Source organism: Chionomys nivalis, chromosome X (genome assembly GCF_950005125.1).
Source record: "Chionomys nivalis chromosome X, mChiNiv1.1, whole genome shotgun sequence".
In the NCBI taxonomy this organism is placed as follows: Eukaryota; Metazoa; Chordata; class Mammalia; order Rodentia; family Cricetidae; genus Chionomys; species Chionomys nivalis.
Window position 1 is genome coordinate 29,992,761 of NC_080112.1, and position 21,659 is coordinate 30,014,419.

Sequence of the window (21,659 nt, forward strand, 5' to 3'; positions counted from 1 at the left end):
ATGATCATCTCACTATGAGGTCCATACTAGTCTGGATCCTCTGAGCTCAGCTTCTTAACTAACTGGGGTAGAGAAATGTGCTCCATCTTCCAGTTTCAGATAGTTTCTTAGTGCCATTGAAATAAGTTCTATATTGATGAAAGACATAAAACTCTATGGGCGCTAACCCTTTCAGCTTACACCTCCATGTTCAACTCTCCTTATCTCCTGCCCTGCTAAACATTCAGGTCTGGCATGCTGAGCTTTCTCTTACTTCCAACCATTCACACATTAGTAGTTATCTCCTCTGGTTAGAACCTTCTACTCTAATTACATGTCCCTGTGCTCTGGCTAATTCTCACCGCTCTCAGTCTAAGTACAACTGGCACTTTCTTGGGAATTTTCATCTTGACTTGTGAACTAGGCTATATCTCCCTGCTATGTGAATCCAAAGCATCCTGCAGGGCCTTACAAAAATCAAGCCTGAACCACAATAATATTCAAAAAATTATGAATAACAAATGAAAGAGATGCACGCAGAGAAATGATGCCCTAAAATGCAAATGGGGCTGAATTGTCACTCAACAGGTAGAAGAGAACCTCCCCTGGACCTCAGCCATTCTACAAAGAAAGCTATCACACACACACACACACACACACACACACACACACACAGGTGTGAAGTCTGTTCTACGCGCTTTCAAAGGAGACAAACTGTCCTTCAGCATGGTTGCAATGTGTGGCACCATGTTAGATACATAACGGGCTTACTTTAGTAAGCGAATTGCATGGCTGAAGCCATCACCTTCCACTTGCACTCCTTGATGTGGTATCTCCAGGTTGGACAACTGGAAAGAGAAAAAGGACAGTACTATTAAACTGTTCATTTTACAAAAAAAAAGTAGCTTTTCTCTACACCTTAATCTATTTTCATCCCATCTGTTCTAAGGAAGCCTTTCTCAAATTGACAAGTTATAAGGCATGAGCACTGTTATCATTAGACTTCCATGGAACTTATAGTAAGGCAACTGCAAGGCAAAGGAGCTTGAGATTCTCTAGCTTAAATCTGTACAGTAGACAAATCTTCAAAATTCAGAAGATAAACCCATTTTTGCTACAAGCTAAAAGTAATCCAGAATCAATTATAGTGGTTCCAAACAAAGCAACTAAGAACTAAGACTGGTGTTATTTGTGATTCTACTGTTTGATCAAAAAGAAACTTAAGTCAGACAAACGTAGGCTGAAACTCATTCAGTGGAAGATAGGAAGGCATGTCAGAAGGTCCTCTGATTGAGCAAAGAAATGCTTGACCTCAGCAAATAAAGGTAAGTCTTCTATGATGGAAGTTTTACATACCCTATTTCCACAATGATTTAAATGTTTGTCTAGCCCTACTTTGAGGACCAGGAAGAACATAAGTATTTCTAGCTAATGACCAAATAAATAAGAGAAGTTCAGCCTCAAAAATAAAAGCTCAAAAAATGGCTTGCCATCAATAAAGAGACAAACACTGCAAATAAGATTACCCATAGCTATTCAAAGCACACGGTACATTATTATAATACCCTTCTCATAGAAGAGAAAGTGGGAGCACACTTGAACTCATTGGTACAGGAGATCACTTCCTAAATAGAACCCCAGCAGCACTGACACTTAGAGCAACAATTAACAAATGGAACCTCCTGAAACTGAGAAGCTTCTGTAAAGCAAAGGACACAGTCACAAGTCAAAACGACAGCCTACAGAATGGGAAAAGATCTTCACCAACCCAATTCGGACAGAGGGCTGATCTCCAAATATACAAAGAACTCAAGAAACTGGTCATCAAAAAAACAAATAATCCAATAAAAAAATGGGGTACAGACCTAAACAGAGAACTCTCAACAGAGGAATCTAAAATGGCTGAAAGACACTTAAGGAAATGTTCAACATCCTTAGCCATCAGAGTAATACAAGTCAAAACAACTCTGAGATTCTGTCTTACACCTTTAAGAATGGCCAAGATCAAAAACACTGATGACAACTTAAGCTGGAGAGGATGTGGGGTAAAGGAACACACCTCCATCACTAGTGGGAGTGCAAACTAGTACTTCTGCTTTAGATTTCAGTATGGCGATTTCTAAGAAAATTAGGAAACAACCTACTTCAAGAACCAGCAATACCACTTTTGGGTCTATATCCAAAGGATGCTCAATTGTACCACAAGGACATGTGCTCAACTATGTTTATAGCATCATTGTTTGTCATAGCCAGAACCTGGAAACAACCTAAATGCCTCTTGACCGAAGAATGGATAAGGAAAATGTGGTACATTTATACAATGGAGAACTACACAGCAGAAAAAAATAATGGCATCTTGAAATTTGCAGACAAATGGATGGATCTAGAAAGCATCATGTTGAGTGAGGTAACCCATACCCCAGAAAGACAAATATCATATGTACTCACTCATAAGTGGCTTTTAGAAGAAAGCAAAAGAAAAACCAGACTACAATTCACAATTCCAGAGAACCTAGACAACAAAGAGAACCCTAAAGAGAGACATACATTAATCTACATGGTAAGTAGAAAAAGATAAGATCTCCTGAGTAAATTGGAAGCATGGGGGCCATGGGAGAGGGTAGACAGGGAGAGGAGAAGAAAGGAGGGAAGAGAGGAAAAATATATAACGCAATAAAAACAATAAAAAAGAAATTAAAAAAAGAGCACTGGTTGCTTTTCCAAGAGATACAAGCTCAATTCCCAGCACCACATGGCAGCTAGGGGATAAAGCACCCTCACACAGACATACATGCAGGCAAAACACCAATGTACAAACATACACATAAAAGCAATAATAAAAAATAGAGGTTGCAACAGGCATAATGGTATATGACTGTAATCCTAGTACAGGAAAGTAGAAGCACAAACACAAAAAATTATGAGTTTATCCTTAGCTACATAGCAAGTTCAAGGACAGCCTAGAGAACATGAGACCCTTCAAAAAACAAGAGAAAACAGACTGGTTACCTCCCTTTGCATTCATATTTGGGGATCATGGTAGGTATCACAAAACCATTTTTTTACTGATATTTTGCCTGCAGGCATGTCTATGTGAAGGTGCCAGGTACCCAGGAGCTGAAGTCACAAACAGTGGTAAGCTGCCATGTGGGTGCTGGGAACCAAACCCAGGTCCTCTAGAAGAGTAGCCAGTGCAATTAACAGCTGAGCCATCTCTTCAATCCCTACAATACTGTATTAGTAAAGGAAATTGACTATGCATCAGCCAACTGCTTCTTCCATAATACCAAAGTAAACAGTTATCTTAATATTTTTCTGACTTCCCAAAAATAAGTCTAGTAATATTAGTATTCAAATAGCACGTATTACTTTACAAACTCAACAAAGAGACATGCTTTATTAAATAGTCATTTCTGGTAGACTTAAACAACGTTCCTACTATGAAGTAGAAGGCATCAATTCTTAAAAGTTGTCTACTTTCAGCTGGGCAGTGGTTGCACACACTTTTACTCCTAGCACTGGGGAGGCAGAGGCAGGCGGATCTCTGTGAGTTCAAGGCCAGCCTAGTCTACAAGAGCTAGTTCTAGGACAGTTATGGCTGTTACACAGAGAAACCCTGTCTCGAAAAATAACCAAAAAAAAAAACCCAAAAAACAAACAAACAAACAAAAAAAAAAACAAGTAAAGTTATCTATTTTCTTTAATTGGGAAGAATTTAATTTCCATTATCTAAGGAGAAGAATATGAGCTGATGGATTGGAGACAAAAGAGTTTGTGTGTACCCGAAACCAATTCTCCAGGTGGAAACACAACTGGAAAATTCTGAACTTACCTCCAACCGAAGTCCTACAAATGGCATGTTGGTGTCACACATAGCGACAAAATGAGCTAGAACTTTATTGAAGGCACACATTTCTCCTGTTCGTTTGGCTTTCTTGCATTCTACTGGACACGGGTCATCAGACAACTAAAAATTAAAAAATTTTTTTAACTGTGTACAAAATTACAATTCACCAAGGCAAATAAAGCTCTACAACAAAGCTCAGGGTTAACAAAAAAAAAAATAAGACCTGTCAACAAAGGCACATTGACCAAATCATAACCAAGACACAAATAACATAGTAGTTAATAAATATTTTATGTTTAGAAAGTTGTTTTTTATGAAATTATCAATTAAGAATTAAAAGAAAAGCATTTGGTCAAATTTAGTAGTATGCACCTGTAATTCTAGTACTCAGGAAACAGAAGGATTTTGAATTTGAGGCCAGTCCAGGGTTAAAAAGAAAAGTAAAATGAAAAACAAAAAGAAAAATAAAATGAAAGAAACCTATCTGAAAAAAGGGGGGTGGTGGAAATGTAGCTCAGAGGAAGAGTGCTTACCTAGAGTACACAAAGCCCCCCATTTCTAACACCACCACCCTACCCTCAAAAAAGAAGAAATATTTTTAAGAAAATGTGGGTAAGTGTTCCACTGCTGCCCTACACCTCTGCTTAAGAGTAATGAAACTAAGTAACTGTGAGGCAGGGGCTGGAGGGTGTCAATTTAGAAGCAAGAATTAGTAACATAAGACATCACAGACCAGCCAAATCAAAAGGCAGCCGGGCGTGATGGTGTATTCCTTTAATTTCAGCACTCAGGAAGACAGAGACAGGCATATCTTTGAAATTGGAGCCTAGCCTGGTCTACAGAGCCAGCTCTCCTAGATAGCCGGTGCTATACAGAGAAACTGTCTCAAAAAACAAAACGGAAGTCACCCTTTTGTCTGCGGGGTCCTTCAACCTCCAAGAGTCCTGTCCCTGTGCTGGGGACAACCTTTCAGACCGAACCTTCATCTGGCGATGGATGGAGATAGAGACAGAGACCCACATTGGAGCACTGGACTGAGCTCCCAAGATCCAAATGAGGGGCAGAAGGAGGGAGAACATGAGCAAAGAAGTCAGGACCGCGAGGGGTGCACCCACCCACTGAGACGATGGGGCTGATCTAATGGGAGCTCACCAAGGCCAGCTGGACTGGGACTGAAAAAACATGGGATAAAACCGGACTCTCTGAACGTGTTGGACAAGGAGGGCTGACTGAGAAGCCAATGATAATGACACCGGGTTTTGATCCTACTGCATGTACTGGCTTTTTGGGAGCCTAGTCTGTTTGGATGCTCACCTTCCTAGACCTGGATAGAGGGAAGAGGACCTTGGACTTCCCATAGGGCAAGGAATCCTGACTGCTCTTTGGACTGGAGGAGGAAGGGGAGGGAGAGTGGGAAGAGGGGGAGGGAAATGGGAGGAGGTGGAAATTTTTAATAATAATAATAATAATAATAAAGGAAAAATAAATTTAAAAAAACAGTAATAATAAAAAATTTTAAAACTAAAATAAAATGAAGCCGGGCAGTGGTGGCACACGTCTTTAATTCCAGCACTCAGGAGGCAAAGGCAGGCAGATCTCTGTGAGTTCAAGGCCAGCCTGGTCTACAATTGCTAGTTCCAGGACAGGCTCAAAAGCTACAGAAAAATCCCTGTCCCTAAAACAACAAAAATAAGTAAATAAATAGATGGATGGATGAAATGGGATGAGGGTTGCAAAAACATTAATATAAATAACTTTCTAACTTCTATGTGACCATACCTTGTGCTTGGTACCCGTTCCGGTCTGTTTCCCAGTCTTTGTATAGGAAATCAAGTCCTGGATGTTGTCCTTGAATTGCTGCAGCAGCAATGCCATGACAGGGCTGTCTTCACGATCTGGAGTACTCACAGACATGAAGTAGTACTTGTACGATAGTTGAGTGGGATTATTGGGAACCTCAAGCATTTCCACAACCTAAAATGATCCAAATCAGAAGGAAGTAAGCCCCAGTAGAATAAGAACCAGAGTACATTCTCCATCTTATATCAAGTGGAGTTTGGAATTATTTTTTAAAAAATTAAGAAAAAATATATTTTTAAAAATCATTCTTCGTAAGTATACAATGTGTCTTCTAAATATTAGCAGTGGGAAAAAAGAATTAAAGAGTAAAAGTAACAATAAACACAAGAAATGAGATAAATTATTGATGCTAGTTTTGTTTTATTTTGTTTTTCGAGACAGGATTTTGCTGTAGCTTTGGAGCTGTCCTGGAACTCACTCTGTAGACCAGGTTGGCCTTGAACTCACAGAGATCTACCTGTTTCTGCCTCCCCCCGATTGCTGGAATTAAAGGCGTGCACAACCACCACCCAGATGGCATTCATATTTCTTATTATAAGCTGAAATAAAAATATACCTAAACCAAGTAGGTCTTCTAGAACGGTATCTATTTTCAATATCCCTTTTACCTTTCTTATCTGTGAAAAGACCCTAAAAATTCAATTACTGTGGCCAAGACAAATCAGAGAAAAAAACAACTACATCTCACTGGGAAACATGCAAAAACAAATTTTCACTTTTGTATGCGAGGCAGGGTCTCAGTGTAGCCCATGCTGGCCTTGAACTGCCTCCAACTCCCAAGTGCTAGAAATAAAGACGTGTTGCCATCACACCCAGCTAAACCCCGAGTTTTGAACTGAAAAATGTTGTTTGCTCTGGGGACAACATAAAAAAGAAGCAGTGCCGAAATGGAATTAACCATGCCAGTGCTATCCTAAATGCCTCCTCAGAGTACCAGTGAGGAGTCATGGGTTGTATTTATTTTTGTGAAGAAGTAATAAGGACACTGAAAGATGGAGTTTCCTGTCCAAGGTCACACACTTTGGTATTTTTTCCTAGAAGTTAAACTGTTTGTTTAAGCCTTCCTCTTAGCCACTATGGCAGCTTAGAAATGTCAATATCTATCAAAAAAAAAAGACAGAGTATGAGGACATTAAGTGGCATGATAAATCTATATACCCTTACTGAGATAGAGGGTACAACTATACACTTAACCAAAACCAGTACCTTACAAATCTCAAGTCTGAGACAGCCTTGGTGGGTCAGGCCTTTAATCCAAAGTAGTTGGGAAGTTAGGGCAGGAAGATTACAAATGAGGATCGAGAGATAACTTAAGGTTAAGAGCACTGGTTCCAATTCACAGCACCTATATGGCAGCTCACAACTGTCTACAACTCTGGACCCAGCTATCATACCTCTTCTTCAGGTTTCTATACACATATGGTACACAAACATACAAACATATAAAGGTTGTGTTCAAGACTAACTTGTACAAGTTAGTGAAGCCTTGTCTCAAAAAAAAGAGGGGTTCCGTGGTAAATCACTTGCCTAGCAAGTGTGAACCGTGGAGTCAATCCCAGCAGCACCCACTTAATAATAAACCTCATATACTAAAAAGCACAGATTTTCATAGTATATAATTAGATCACAACAGTGGTGACCAACAAATAGAAAGGGAGAAAAAAAGAAATTTTTTTTGTTTTGTTTTTTTTATGTTTTTCAAGATAGGGTTTCTCTGTGTATCCCTGGCTGCCCTGGCACTCACTCTGTAGACCAGACCAGCCACGAACTCACAGAGATCTGCCTGCCTCGTCCTCCTGACTGCTGGGATTAGAGGCGTGTGCCACCACCACTACCAGTCCTTTTCTATTCTTAATGGTCACAGTAGCAGTTAATTTTTTTTCTACGTAAGTGACAAATCTAAAGGAAGTAGAGCAACCTGCAATCAGGTTTGATCTAAACCAAGTGGTTCTGCTACTGGGACACTGACACTAAAAGCTAGCTACTCATCGATGCTTACAAAATAAGGCCAGAAACTTCACAATATGTACCTACTTCAGTTTTATTATGGGTGTGGCTGAGCCCAAAGCTCTATGAATATTTACAGTTTGGTTATTCATCATCACTAAGAAGACATGTAGCACAAGCAACTCAACAAAAACTAAAACCACAGATAGCCCTTCAGTACCCGTCAAATCTACTTCCATACACGAGATTTTAAAGTTCATAAAATGATAAAATTAATGTCAACAGTAAACTCATTAACCTACTACATCAACAGCTCAGCCAGTACCTGATATCAATTTAAGACGGTATATTGAAAGGGTACAATGGAAAACTTTAAAAATTCATTCCTATTCTTTAAGAAATCTTAGATTAATATTTTCAAACACCTTAGTTTTATCACAAATACTTGTTGTACACAGAAACTTAAGTGTGAAAATGTATTTAGGGTAAGTTCTTAAAAAATAATTCTTAACAAATTCAAAAAACTCAAAAAATTAGAAAATGATATGAAAACTCCAAGTTCTCAAAAAAATCTAGGAAGAATGAAAATATGAAAAAGAAGGAATATGCCATCAACAAAACACAGTATGCCATCAATAAAGGAGAAAATAAAGCTACTTTAGCCAGTCTATATTTACACAAACTCATATTTAACTAAATAAAGCCAAGCAAGTATGTCAGATACCAAACTCCTCCAATTCTTCCTAACAGTTATAGTTAATTGCACTCAAATGCTTGCATTTAACCAAAGAGACGCTTAGTTCCAATCAGAAACTAAGACTTCCTTGTCTATCATGAACAAAGCCTCCCCAACAACTTAGGCCTTATAATGGCAGAGGCAGTAGGGAGAGACAGAGGCTATCCTAGATTTCCCAGCAGAGTCTTGACTACTTTTCTGCCTTCATTCGTATCCCCTGGGTTGAAAGTCCCAATATGAACATCAGACACTAAGTAAAATTCATTTATAAATGAAATTAAACAAGACAGTTTTCTGAATACATCCATACATATTAAACTTGTTCACTACCAAACACACTTGACATACTTACAATGTAGTACTGTGGAAGGCGGGTAAGTTTAATAAACAACTTATTCTTAGAAAGGTTTCCAATGGGATGCGTTGAATAGTTGGAAAGCTGCAACGTTTCAGTGGTTATTGTAGGCAGATGTTTTATAGATTGCTTGCAACGCTGTTGTCCAAGCCAAAACCTTAATTTAAAAGATAATCCACATCATTAAACCATAACTTTTTGGGTTAACTGTATGCCACTAATTTCCAAATCAAATAAAACAAAAAAAGACATTTAGTCAATGGACACACAATCAAATCAATAGTTCATTTCTACAGTTTTGTATTTGGCTTCTAATTCTACTTATAGAGTAAGAAATGTAAATTGCACTGTGAATAATTTGATGGGGGATGAAGTATAAGCCTTAGATAAAAGCTACAGAATGGCAGATTCCCAATGCTTTTTTTTTTTTGGTTTTTCGAGACAGGGTTTCTCTGTGGTTTTGGAGCCTGTCCTGGAACTAGCTCTTGTAGACCAGGCTGGTCTCGAACTCACAGAGATTCACCTGCCTCTGCCTCCCGAGTGCTGGGATTAAAGGCGTGCGCCACCACCGCCCGGCCCCAATGCTTAAAGATAACTCAAACTAAAATCAGTATCTCTCCTAAGAAACCTGAAGAGAGCTGGGAGATGGTGGCACACACCTTTAATCCTAGGACTCAGGAGGCATAAACAGGCAGATCTCTGTGAGTTTGAGGCCAGCCTGGTCAACAGAGTGAGTTCCAGGGCAGCCATGAATACACAGAGAAAACCTGTCTCAGGAATTCCACACACAAAAATACTATAAAGTGGGTAGAACACACCAGCTGCTTAGTGTCTAACAGTCAGCCCTGAAAATGTACATACATGTAAAAGTATATGGACTTAACTGGTTAGATTCAGGAATACAGGTGTATATACATAAATGCACACAACAATTACTGGGAAAAGGGAGCCAGGAATTTGAAGGGGATTGGGGCGGGATAAATGGGAAGGTTTGGAGGGAGTTATAATATCAAAAATTAAATAAAAATTAATCTAAAGTGTTCATAAAACAAAACAAGAAACAAGAATAAAAACTATTTTTTCTCTCATCACTGTAGATGTTAGCCCCATATTTTATAAAAATTATGTGTAAAGTGCTTGGCATTAACTCCCCTCTTTCCTCCCTCCTTTTCAAGTCAGACACTGGGTTTAACTTTGATGAGTTTACTATAGTACTTCTATAGATACTTATGTGAGCACCCTTGTGGCTTCGATAACACATAATCAAATATGTAAAAAAAAAAAAAACAAAAACGATAAAGGTCTCGTTCAGACCCTTACTGGTCCACAATGAGCTAAGTAACACAAAAGAATGACTCTCATAGCAGTACAGCAATGCCAAAGAGGTCAAACTATTGAGAACAAACTCGCTCCATTTACTGAATATGGTAGAGGTCAGTTTAGTAAAAAGTGCTCTTGGAAAGAACGACATGTGGTACAAATGGTGTGCCAACCATGTGCATTGTAACTGTGCCAGAATATATTACATCTTGTGGGTGGGAGGGGCTGAGATCAAGTGAAGACTATATTGCATCTTAACGGTAGTTTGCCAATTCACACAAAAGTGAAATGGTCAGGGAGGGTTTCCTTTGGTTTCTTTTGTTTGTTTTGGAGACATGTTCTGACCATGTAGCCTAGTGAACCTATAACTCACTATGTAGATTAAACTGGTCTCAGATTCACAGATCAGAATGTCTCTATTCCAGAGTCTGAAAAATGATTTTTCATCATTAAAACCCATCTGACATTTAATCATAACTTTTTAAAAAAAGATTTATTAATTTATTATGTATACACTGTTCCTCTGCATGTATGCCTACATGCCAGAAGAGGGCACCAGATCTCATTACAGATGGGTGTGAGCCACCATGTGGGTGCTGGGAATTGAACTCAGGACCTCTGGAAGAGCAACCAGTGCTCTTAACCACCGAGCCATCTCTCCAGCCCTAATCATAACTTTTAAAGGATCAATCGAAGGAATTAAGATAAACATTAAAATGTATCATCATTTGCCTCACTTTGGGCAAGAGTTGCAAATGGATATCTATGCCATTCAAAATTCTTTGAGACTGTTATATCTACTAATGTTATTAAAAGAAAAACAAATAAGCATAAAAGGCACACATACTCGCTACAAATTAACTCGCTCTCTCTGATTAGTTATATCTGCTCATCTACACATGGTACAAGTGAAAAACAAGCTCACTGCTACATTAAAAATCCTAAATAGCGAAGTGGTGGTGGAACACACTTTTAATCCCAGAGCTTGGGAGGCAAAAGCAAGTAAATCTCCTTGAGTTCAAGGCCAGCCTGAGCTACAGAGAGTTCAAGGACAGTCAGAGATACACAGAGAAACTCTGTCTTGAAAAACAAAACATACAAAATTAATATTATTATACAACGTATACATGTGGAATTACTATTTCTTTTTCTTTTTCCTTTTTTCCCTGGAACAAAGTTTTACTCAGCATTCAATTCATAATTCCCCTATCTCAATATCTTGAGGTTTGGGACAGAAGGTTTTTACTTACATTCCTAAGCTTATTATTTCATCCTTGACTTTTTGTTATGATTCTGAGGACCAAACAATTTCTATGTGAGCTTTATACTAATTTCCTATAAATATCTGGAATGAAAACTGTGCAGTTTCTAGAATTATTTTCCTAGGGTATATATGTTTGATATTATTGGAGTATATGTAACTTTGTATCTCAATTCAATACTTTAAAAAGTGGCCTTTATATTTTGTATGTGAGTTGTTTGGGATTTTTGATTTGGTTTGGTCTTTTGGGGATTAGAGCCCTCTCTATATATTTCTGGCTGGCCTGGAACTCAATATGGAGACCCGGTTGAATTCGAATTCAGTATATTCCTGCCTCTGCCAAATACTAGGATTAGAGGCATGTGCCACGATGCCCAGCTGTTTTTTTTTAATTAGAATCTGGTTTTGTTGTATAATATAAAAAAATCCTGTGAACCAGATGCTCAATATTATTAACAATTAAGGCAAAATATGATATATTGCACCAAAGACAATAACAAGTGTAAAAAAAAAAAACCAAAACCAGAAACCCTCAGATGCTGACTGGCAAAGTGGCACAGCTACTTTGGAAAGCAGTTTGGGAATTTCTTTCAAAAGTCAAACATAATTTTTATTCTCTATATCAGCAATTCCACTGTTAAGTTTTGATCAAAGAGGAATGAAAATGTAAGATCACACAGGACTGTAGTTGAACAAAATGTTATTCAAATCAGCCAAGAAGTGGTAACAACTCAGTTTACTACACCCAGGCCAGACAATGGTGGCGCACACTTTTAAACGCCTTTAATCCCAGCACTTGGGAGGCAGAGGCAGGCAGATTTCTGTGAGTTGGAGGCCAGCCTGGTCTACAAAGAGAGTTCTAGGACAGACTCCAAAACTACAGAGAAACCCTGTCTCGAAAAAAAAAAAAAAAAAAAAGAAAGAAAAGAAAAAAGAAAAGACAAGAAACCCTGTCTCAAGGAGAAGAAAAAAAAAAGTTTGTCAGAGCTGTCATAATGGAACCTTAGTGTAACCAGAGTGCAATCATCTCTGGTTTTGCTAACAGGGTAATGATTTTGAAACTAAATGACAACGTTAGAGAAAAAAAGGAACAACTGTTCTGATGCTGGGTTTGCTAAGAGATTAATACCACAAAGATTCTGGATAAGCGCTAAGCAGTGGTGGCGCACATCTTTAATCCCAGCACTCAGAGGCAGAGGCAGGTGGATCTCTGTGAGTTCGAGACCAGCCTGGTCTACAAGAGCTAGTTCCAGGACAGGAACCAAAGCTACACAGAGAAACCCTGTCTCGAAAAACAAAATAATTCTGGATAAGAACAAATAGCATTCAATTAGAGGACATGGTACAAATATTAATTAAGTGATGTTTGAAGTGCTTGTTCAGAGAAAATATGGAGAGGAATGATAGTTTAGTGCCATAGCCCTCTGACTAACATTGGATCTAGAGGATCTGATATGAACACTGCCATCCTGGATGCATTCCAAGGCTATTTCAAGTCCAAGGAACCAAAAGATGTTCAAGTTTCATGTCATAAACTTTAAGGACAGTGACAGATTAAGACTAATGATGGAGACGAAAATAAATCCTGTTAAGATAGGTTTCCCTTTCAGTCTTGAGCTACATTAAGTAAGCTTACTTAAGTTGCTGAATCCAAGGGATGATCCGCTTCATATCGTCATTCACAGATTTTTCCATGTCCTCGAGAGTGGCCTGGTCTACAGAATAAAGAATTCATTAATTAACTGCTTATAAGACAAACAAGAATCCTTATCTGTATAGCCAGAGTTTAAATGAAAATTATTTTTTTAGGCAGAAACCCATGTTGTAGTTGAGTGAGAAAATAAACTAAATCCATTAGGAGCTGTCAACTTGTTTTTCCTCCTTCACATTTCACTTGCAAGAGCACATGAATAGTGCTTGGAACTTTGAGAGTTTTAACTATTTTACGGGTTAAATAGCATTTGCACCTTATATCTACTTAAAACTCAAAAAATTACTAGACTTAGAATCTTAATTTTAAAAAAGTGCAGCCTACTGAAATACTGCTTTTAACACCATACAAATGATCAAGCATACATAAGGAAAACCTCTTGTTGCCCAAACTGGCTTTCTAAATGCCAATCCAAATTTTTAATGACAGTAGAAATATTAATAAGGCACAAAATGATTTCAACTAACTAGATAAAAATATATAAAAAAATGACAAATAAAAAAACTATTGTGGTATACTATGCCACAGCCTCGCCTCTCAATTCTTATACTGAAGTCCTTATCTTCAAATGCTGTGCTGTTCAAAGGCAGCCTTTGTGAAGTAACTAGGTTTTTCAGAAGGGGTCATGAAGCGAGGACAATTAGTATCTCTATAGAGCAGTTTTCAACCTGTGGGTCACACCCTCTTTCAGATGGGGTCATATCAGAAATATCATATCACAATTTATATTACAATTCACAAAAGTAGCAAAATGACAGTTATGAAGTAGTAATAAAAATAATTTTATAGTTGGGGGTCAACACAACATGAGGAACTGTATTCAAGGGTCGCAGCATTAGGAAAATTGAGAACTATTGCTCTAAAGGAATAATGAAAAAAAGAGTACGCACCCCCTGGGAAGGACATGAAGAGAAGAGCCTAGGAGTCAGGAATGAAGCCTAGACTAAAACTAACACCACTAACACCTACATTAATATTGTACAGTCCCCACAACTGTGAGAAAATACTTTCTACTCTATCTTGTTATAGCATCTTTGCTTGCATACAAAAAAATTTTCTGCCTCTTTTTTAATTGTATGTGCTTTTTTTGAATATGTACTACTAATGATTGAGGAAATAGCTAAAGAAAAGGTTTCGAGAAGCAAAAGGCACACAGAGGTATGTGAGTTGGTACAACAGTGGCTGAGGCATGGCTGCAGCCAGCTGGTACAAGTCAGTAGTGGGCCACAAGACCACCCTCCCAGCTAGAGGTGCTGTGCAGTATATTGCACCCTGGGAGCCAGCAGATCTTTCACTGCACTCCCTCTGACTCTTTTGTAATATCTCAGTGGAGACTCCTTATAGTCCACTTTTTGAGGAATAGGAAGCTAAGTCATACACATGCATGCATCTCCATCCACAGTGACCAAGCTAACTGCCAGAATGGTTAGGGCTGCATGATGGTATCAAGTAATTGGTCAAGCACAAGAAATAAGATCATTGTGGTTTTCCTTTTCAGTGGATACAGGATAGGGAGTGGCAAGCATGAACTCAAAGCTGTGTTCAAAAGATCTGGAACACAGGGTTATTTATAAACTTTGTGGGGGGCTGAAGAGATGGCTCAACGGTTAAGAGCATTGCCTGCTCTTCCAAAGGTCCTGAGTTCAATTCCCAGCAACCACATGGTGGCTCACAACCATCTGTAATAAGATCTGGTGCCCTCTTCTGGCCTGCAGACATACACACAGACAGAATATTGTATACATAATAAATAAATAAATATTTTTTTAAAAAAACTTTGTGATGGCACCTACTACTGGTTCTTCCACTCTAGCAGCCCATCAATGGCAAGGAGTTTACAGCCATATGTTAACTAATACACAGGATTTTCCATGGCTTTGATGAATTGGCTGTGTGCTTATCTCCTTCCTGATGGAAGAAAAACTAAGCAAGAGGTCTCTATTTACCTAGGCCTCTAGTTCCTACCTGTATCAACGTGGAGCACCTTGTGCCTTCATAATAAAAATAAAGACCTCAATGACATTAGTTATAATTTTTTAATGAATTAATTTATTTTATAGTTTCCCCTCCCTGCTCTCGTCACAGCCTCCTCCTCATCAATAGTCATAAAAATTTTAATAGTGGGTTGCTCAACTAATTAACCTTAACTGCCTTATTGACCAGTTATGCCTTGGATCACTGCCTCCCTTAGGAGGCATTTCATAATACCCTATCCCACATTGACTTTCTTGTCATTGATATTTCTGTACCTAAATCCCTATCATCGTTCTAATCCAGACAACTAGATGGTCAGCCATAACATGATAAATACATAGCTTACTGCTTCTTAGATCAGTGACATGGTTCCCAAAGACATCAGCACTGTTGTTGTTACCTCAAAGCCAAGTGTACTATCCAGTTTGATGCAGTGACTCACCAGCTTCAAGGTCAGCAGCTTCCTATTGAGGTAGTTGGTGGACCTAGCCAAAATGTTGTGAGCTGTGGGTAAGCTGCCTGACACAGCCATTGCTGAGGCCTGGGCTTACTTGAATCATACCTCATCTGATGTATGCCAAATGTATGAGGGAAGAGATGGAGTAAGGAAAGTCAATGAGAAAATGGCTACCCTAGAGAAGATTATTTTGGAGCAAATAATGATGAGGGAAAGGATGAAGAATATTAACTAGATGATGTAATTGCAGTGCTTTTCTGGAATCACTGGCTGTTATGTGGAACTATCTGTGGTATCCGGAGAAACAAAAGTGATGTTTCTATTTAAATGTGTATTGTTGGGTGGGGGGGGGAGATCTTTAAACAAACTACTGCCATATGCCATTATCTCTCACTAATATGCGATTCAAAGTCCTCTTTTCCATGAGCTGATAAAATATTTTTTAAAACTATACCTATTTAGCCAGGTTTGGATACAATTCTTTAACCCCAATTTGGAAAGCAGAGATCTCTAAGAATTCAAAGCATGCCTTGTCTACACAGCAAGTTCCAGGCCAGAGCTACATACCATCTCAAACGAATAAATAACAAAGTTGTTTACCTTTATAGATAAATGACAGAATCAGAAAATCCTTAATCAATTTCTTTTGTTTAGTATTACTTGCAAATGGAAAACATGACTTCACATTCAGGAACATTGTTTTAGAAGTCATAGAAAATGCTTTTGTTCCTAGTATATATATATATCATTTGAGAATACCTACTCAGCAACAGAACAAGTAGAAAACAAACTTTAGGGCTGGGAATATAGTTAAGTTTAAACACTTGCCTAGAAGTCAAACTTTCATTTCTAAGTTAAGGCCAGAGACAAAAATTCTTCCAGGGCTCCATATACCATACCAAATCATTATACAGTTATACTGTCATGAGCATGTTCTTTAATCACAAATTAGATTAGCAATTCCTAGTAGTCATTTCTATGTCAATTACTAGTAGTGAAATGGAAATTCAATTCCTGGACAAATAATGCAAAAACCATCAACCATCAAAGTTATTTTTTATATAATAAACAAATTTAACTTCTGATACAAATAAAAATTCAAATCAGACTTAAGAATTCCAAGTAAAAGATGTAAGGCAGTTCATTATTCCTTCCACACTTACTTTCAACACTGCACACACTACACCTCCCTACACATTATAGCAGTTCATTTTTATTTTGCATTTAAAAAAACACATTTTTCCTTGGGTGAGAGATGACTCGGAGTTAAGAGCAATTGTTGCTTTTGCATAAGACCCAGGGGTTCAATTCCCAAGACCCACATGGTGGTTGAAAGTTATCGGTAACAACAAGTTCCAGGGGATCTGAAGCCCTCTCTGACCTCTGTGAGTACCAGGCATGCATATGGTACACATACATATATGCAGGCAAAACACACACACACACACATAAATTCTTACATTGAGTGACTACATTTAGTAACTTACCAAGACCATAAAGCATCAATTGGAACATTCCAGAATGCAAATCTACAAAAATGTGTAGGCACTCCGAATTACCACAGGGCTCCAATATGGGAACAATAAGAGCTGGAAGCGCAGTCTCTATGGAAGCTGAACAGTTGACAATTAAAAATTATTTTTCAATCTGAATATTCTCATAAAATTATTTTGCAATGAGTCTGAATATAGAAGAAAATACCTAAATCTAAGAAGTGAAAATGAATCACAGTATCAATTAGTAGTCACTGAAAAGAAAGTCATTTTCTAGTTGATTTGTGGAAGACATATTTAAAAAAACAGAAAAAGAAAAATTAATTCAAAATACCATAAAAACAATTACTCCAATAAAAGACCAATCCCATTAGTTAACTGATTTACTTCCATTCAATATATTTGCTTTTAGAGATTTTAATTAAAGTGTCAAGAAAAAGTTTAATATATAAATTTTATCTATAGCTCAATAAGATTGCCAATGTAATTTTTTTGTCAAAAATTGGGGATTTTTGTTATTGTTCTGATAGCAAAGAACTTGTGTTTTTCAAGAAACACTTAACAGGTATTCAGCATTACATGGAATTCTTGTTCTCATTTGTATACCTACTTTTCAAATCCAAGATGAGAATGTAGACAGCCAAACTTCTAAAGCTGACAATACACTTAGTCTACGAGTTTCGTGGTATTTCCTATTAACTTGTCTTTTATTCCCTCAATCAAGGATAATGAAACCCAGTAACTCAAAGCACAGTAAGCACCACTCAGATTGGGGATCGCAGAAGTCCTGCTGTAATGACACAGCTCAAAAGGCCAGCCTTTCAGGAGGCATCGCTCCTCTGTGTTTTGTCAAATAAGGACATTAGCTTCTCCACACCACCAGTCATGGGGAGCCAAAACACAAATGTACATAAAATAAAGATAAGTAATTTTTAAAAAGAGAAAGAAAAAAAGGGGTAGCTTCTTATGATCTTGTAATTAAGATTACTGAACACTGACAATTAACAGACACGTACACCCAGAAAAAACATTTAACCAATACATTCAAGGTTCTGGACCATCGGCCTTTACTTCCTAAGACCCACATTTCCATTTTTGCTTAGTTTCTCTACCCCTATACTTAATGTTAGGACTCCCTGGTGAGAAGGGAGAGGGTGTGGACAAGACCCAACACAGAAACCTCATCAGGTTAGGCCAGGAAGCCCTAATAAAGTGATTGGCAGTTCTACCCACTCAGCAGAGGACTGCATTCTCAGCTGGGCTGCATTCTCAGCTGGGCATTTGCTTAGAGAATTCCACCTATGTATGAGTCTGCAGTAGACATGAGGTCCATTTTCTCACTCATGTCTTGAAGGACTGTGATTGGGTGCCATTTTGAGATGAGGCATGCACTATTCTGGATGGAACAATCACAAGTCAAAGGGCCTGGGGGACAATATGCCACAGCCTCTGGGTAGGAGAGCAAATACAAGACGAACCAGGATTATAGAGAGGTCCTGTCTAAAAGCAATACACAGCAATCAGTGGAGAGTAGGGAGCGATGGCTCAGTTGTCATAAAAATACAAAGACCAGAGCCTGCTTTCCAAAATCCAAGTAAGAAGCTGAGTATAGTGGTTTCATTTGAAGTGCTAAAAAGGTGGGGACAGGCAAATCCATGGCATTCACTTTAGTCTATTTGGCAAATGGTGAAGTGAGTGACCTTGACTCAAACACTAAGGTAAAACAGCATTCCAAAAGAACAAGGCCCAAACTGTCCTGTGGCCTGCACCCATACAAACATGATATTGGAGGCATCAAAATGCCCACTTCAAACTATATGACTGAACTATAGTAACAAAACAACATGATATTGCCACAAAACAGAGATGTACCAATAGAACAGAACACAGACCCCTGAAACAATGCCAGAAAGCTATGCATACCAGGTTTTCAATAAAAGTGCCAAAACAAAATAATACTGGAAAAATTTAACATCCATGTACAGAAGAATGAAACTAAAGCCCTGTTATCAAGTCTCTCAAACTTCAATTCCAAGCACTTCAAAACCTGAAACTTAAAAACTGAGAAAATAATATACAGTAAACAATTGCCTAAATAGATCAATTTAACCCCAGTAGCACAGACAATAAGAGCAACAATTAATAAATGGGACTTCCTGAAACTGAGAAAGTTACGTAAGGCAAAGGAAACAGTCAATAAGACAAAACGGTAGCCTACACAATGGGAAAAGATCTTCACCAACTCCACATCAGACAGAGGACTGATCTCCAAAATATAAAAAGAACTCAAGAAACTAGACATCAAAACAACAAATAATCCAATTAAAAAACTGGGTACAGATCTACTCAGAGAATTCTCAACAGAATGGCTGAAAGACACTTAAAGAATTCCTCAACATCCTTAGTCATCAGAGAAACGCAAATCAAAATGACAGTAAGAATGGCTAAGATCAAAAACACTGATGATAGCTTATACTGAAGAGAATGCGGAATAAAGGGAACACTCCTGCATTGCTGGTGGGAGTGCAAACTTATACAGTCACTCCGGAAATCAGTATGGTGGTTTCTCAGAAAATTGGGAATCAATCTACCGTAAGACCCAGCAATACCACTCTTGGGCATATACTCAAAGGATAAACACTCATATCACAAGGACATTTGCTCAACTATATTCATAGAAGTATTGTTCATAATAGCCAGAACCTGGAAACAACCTAAATACCCCTCAACCAAAGAATGGATAAAGAAAGTGTAGTACATTACACAATGAAGTACTATTAAGCAGTAAAAACAATGACATCTTGAAATTTGAATGCAAATGGATGGAACTAGAAAAAAAAAACCATCCTGAGTGAGTTAACCCAGACCCAGATAGACAAACATGGTATGTACTTACTTAAAAGTGGATAGTAGAAGTAAAACAAAAGATAACCAGCCTGGGGTCCACGGCCCCAGAGAAGCTAGGTAACAAGGATAACCTTAAGAGAGACATATATGGATCCCCCAGGGAAGGGGAATTAAACAAGATCTACTGAGAAATTTGGGAGTGAGGGTGCAGAAGGAGGGTGGAAGGGGAAGGGAAAAGAAGAGAGAGGAGGAGAACATGAGGGAATGGGATGGTTGAGATGGTGAAGGACAGACAGGGAGAGCAAGGAAAGAGGTATCTTGATTGAGGGAGCTATTATGGGGCTAGCGAGAAACCTGGCATTGGAGAAATTCCCAGGAATCGACAAGGATGACCCCAGATAAGACCCTAAGAAATAGTGGAGAGGGTCCCTGAATGGCCTTCCCCTGTAATCTGATTGATGACTACCGTAATTGTCACCATAGAAATTTCATCCAGCAACTGATGGAAACAGGTGCAGAGATCCACAACTAAATACTGGGCCGAGCTTCCAGAGAGGGAGAAGGAATAATATGAGCAAAGGGGTCATTACCATAATGGGGATATCCACAGAAACAGCTGACTTGAGTTAGAGAGAGCTCACTGGACTGAAACTGGGGGAAACCTGCACAGCAGCAAATTAGGCCCTCTGAATGTGGGAGACAGCTGTATGGCCACTGGCAGTGGGTCCAACATTTATTCCTAGTGCTTAAGTGACTTTTTGGAGTCCATTCTTTTTGGAGGGATACCTTGCTCAGCCTAGAAAGAGGGGGGAGGGCCTCGGTCCTGCCTCAAAGTGATGTGTCAGACTTTGTTGGCGCCCCTTAGGAAGCCTTACTCTCTCCGAGTAGTGGATGGAAGCTGGAGTGGGAGGAAGGTGGGGGCAGCAGGAAGAGGGGATGGAGTCGGAACTGGGATAGGTATGTAAAATGAGAAAAGATTGTTTAATAAAATAAATTTAATAAAAATAAATAAATGTAAAAAAATCTTTGAAAGCTACATAATCTGGAAAGGAAATTAGTATCTATAATCTATAAAGAACTTAAAAAAATAGAGAAAAATCATCCAAATTATAAATGAACAAATGAACAGTTTTCACAAAAAAAAGGGCCAGTGAATACATGAAATCTTCAACATTCTTGGCTCTTAATAAAATGCATATCAAAACTACACTGAGATTTCATTGCACTACAATGAGAATGTCTATTATCAAGAAATCAGCCAGGGCTTCCTGCGGAGTTTCCTCCCTCGTTCTCTCTTTACTGCCAGACCTCCACCATCATGGGCCGCATGCATGCTCCCAAGAAGGGCCTGTCCCAATCGACACTGCCCTACCGCTGTAGCATCCCCGTGTGGCTGAACTGACGTCTGATGACGTGAAGAAACAGATTTATAAACTGGCCAAGAAAGGCCTTACTCGTTCCTGAGGGACTCGCACAGTGTGGCCCAGGTTCGTTTTGTGACTGGTAATAAAATCTTGAGAATCCGCCGGGTGGTGGTGGCACACGCCTTTAATCCCAGCACTCGGGAGGCAGAGGCAGGCGAATCTCTGTGAGTTCGAGGCCAGCCTGGTCTACAAAGGGAGTTCCAGGACAGGCTCCAAAGCTACAGAGAAACCCTGTCTCGAAAAACAAAAACAAAAAAAATCTTGAGAATCCTTAAGTCTAAAGGCCTTGCCCCTGATCTCCCTGAGGATCTCTACAAGTTGATTAAGAAGGCAGTCGCTGTCAGAAAGCATCTTGAGAGGAACAGAAAGGATAAGGAAAAAGAAAGAAGAGGGGGGGAGAGAAAAGAAAGAAAGAAAGAAAGAAAGAAAGAAAGAAAGAAAGAAAGAA

At 38.7% G+C, this 21,659-nt stretch overlaps 1 protein-coding gene across 3 annotated transcripts in view; it reads right to left on the reverse strand.

Annotated features, from left to right (window-relative positions):
* The window catches only part of Med14 (mediator complex subunit 14), a 90,956-nt gene that overhangs the window by 36,914 nt on the left and 32,383 nt on the right, over positions 1 to 21,659 (reverse strand). For all 3 annotated transcript variants that reach the window (XM_057759020.1, XM_057759022.1, XM_057759021.1), the window contains 6 exons: positions 16,935 to 17,060; positions 12,942 to 13,020; positions 8,722 to 8,881; positions 5,606 to 5,800; positions 3,812 to 3,946; positions 751 to 827 (listed from right to left, as the gene is read on the reverse strand). In XM_057759020.1, the coding sequence (XP_057615003.1) occupies positions 751 to 827; positions 3,812 to 3,946; positions 5,606 to 5,800; positions 8,722 to 8,881; positions 12,942 to 13,020; positions 16,935 to 17,060 (772 nt within the window). The remainder of the gene's footprint in view (positions 1 to 750; positions 828 to 3,811; positions 3,947 to 5,605; positions 5,801 to 8,721; positions 8,882 to 12,941; positions 13,021 to 16,934; positions 17,061 to 21,659) is intronic.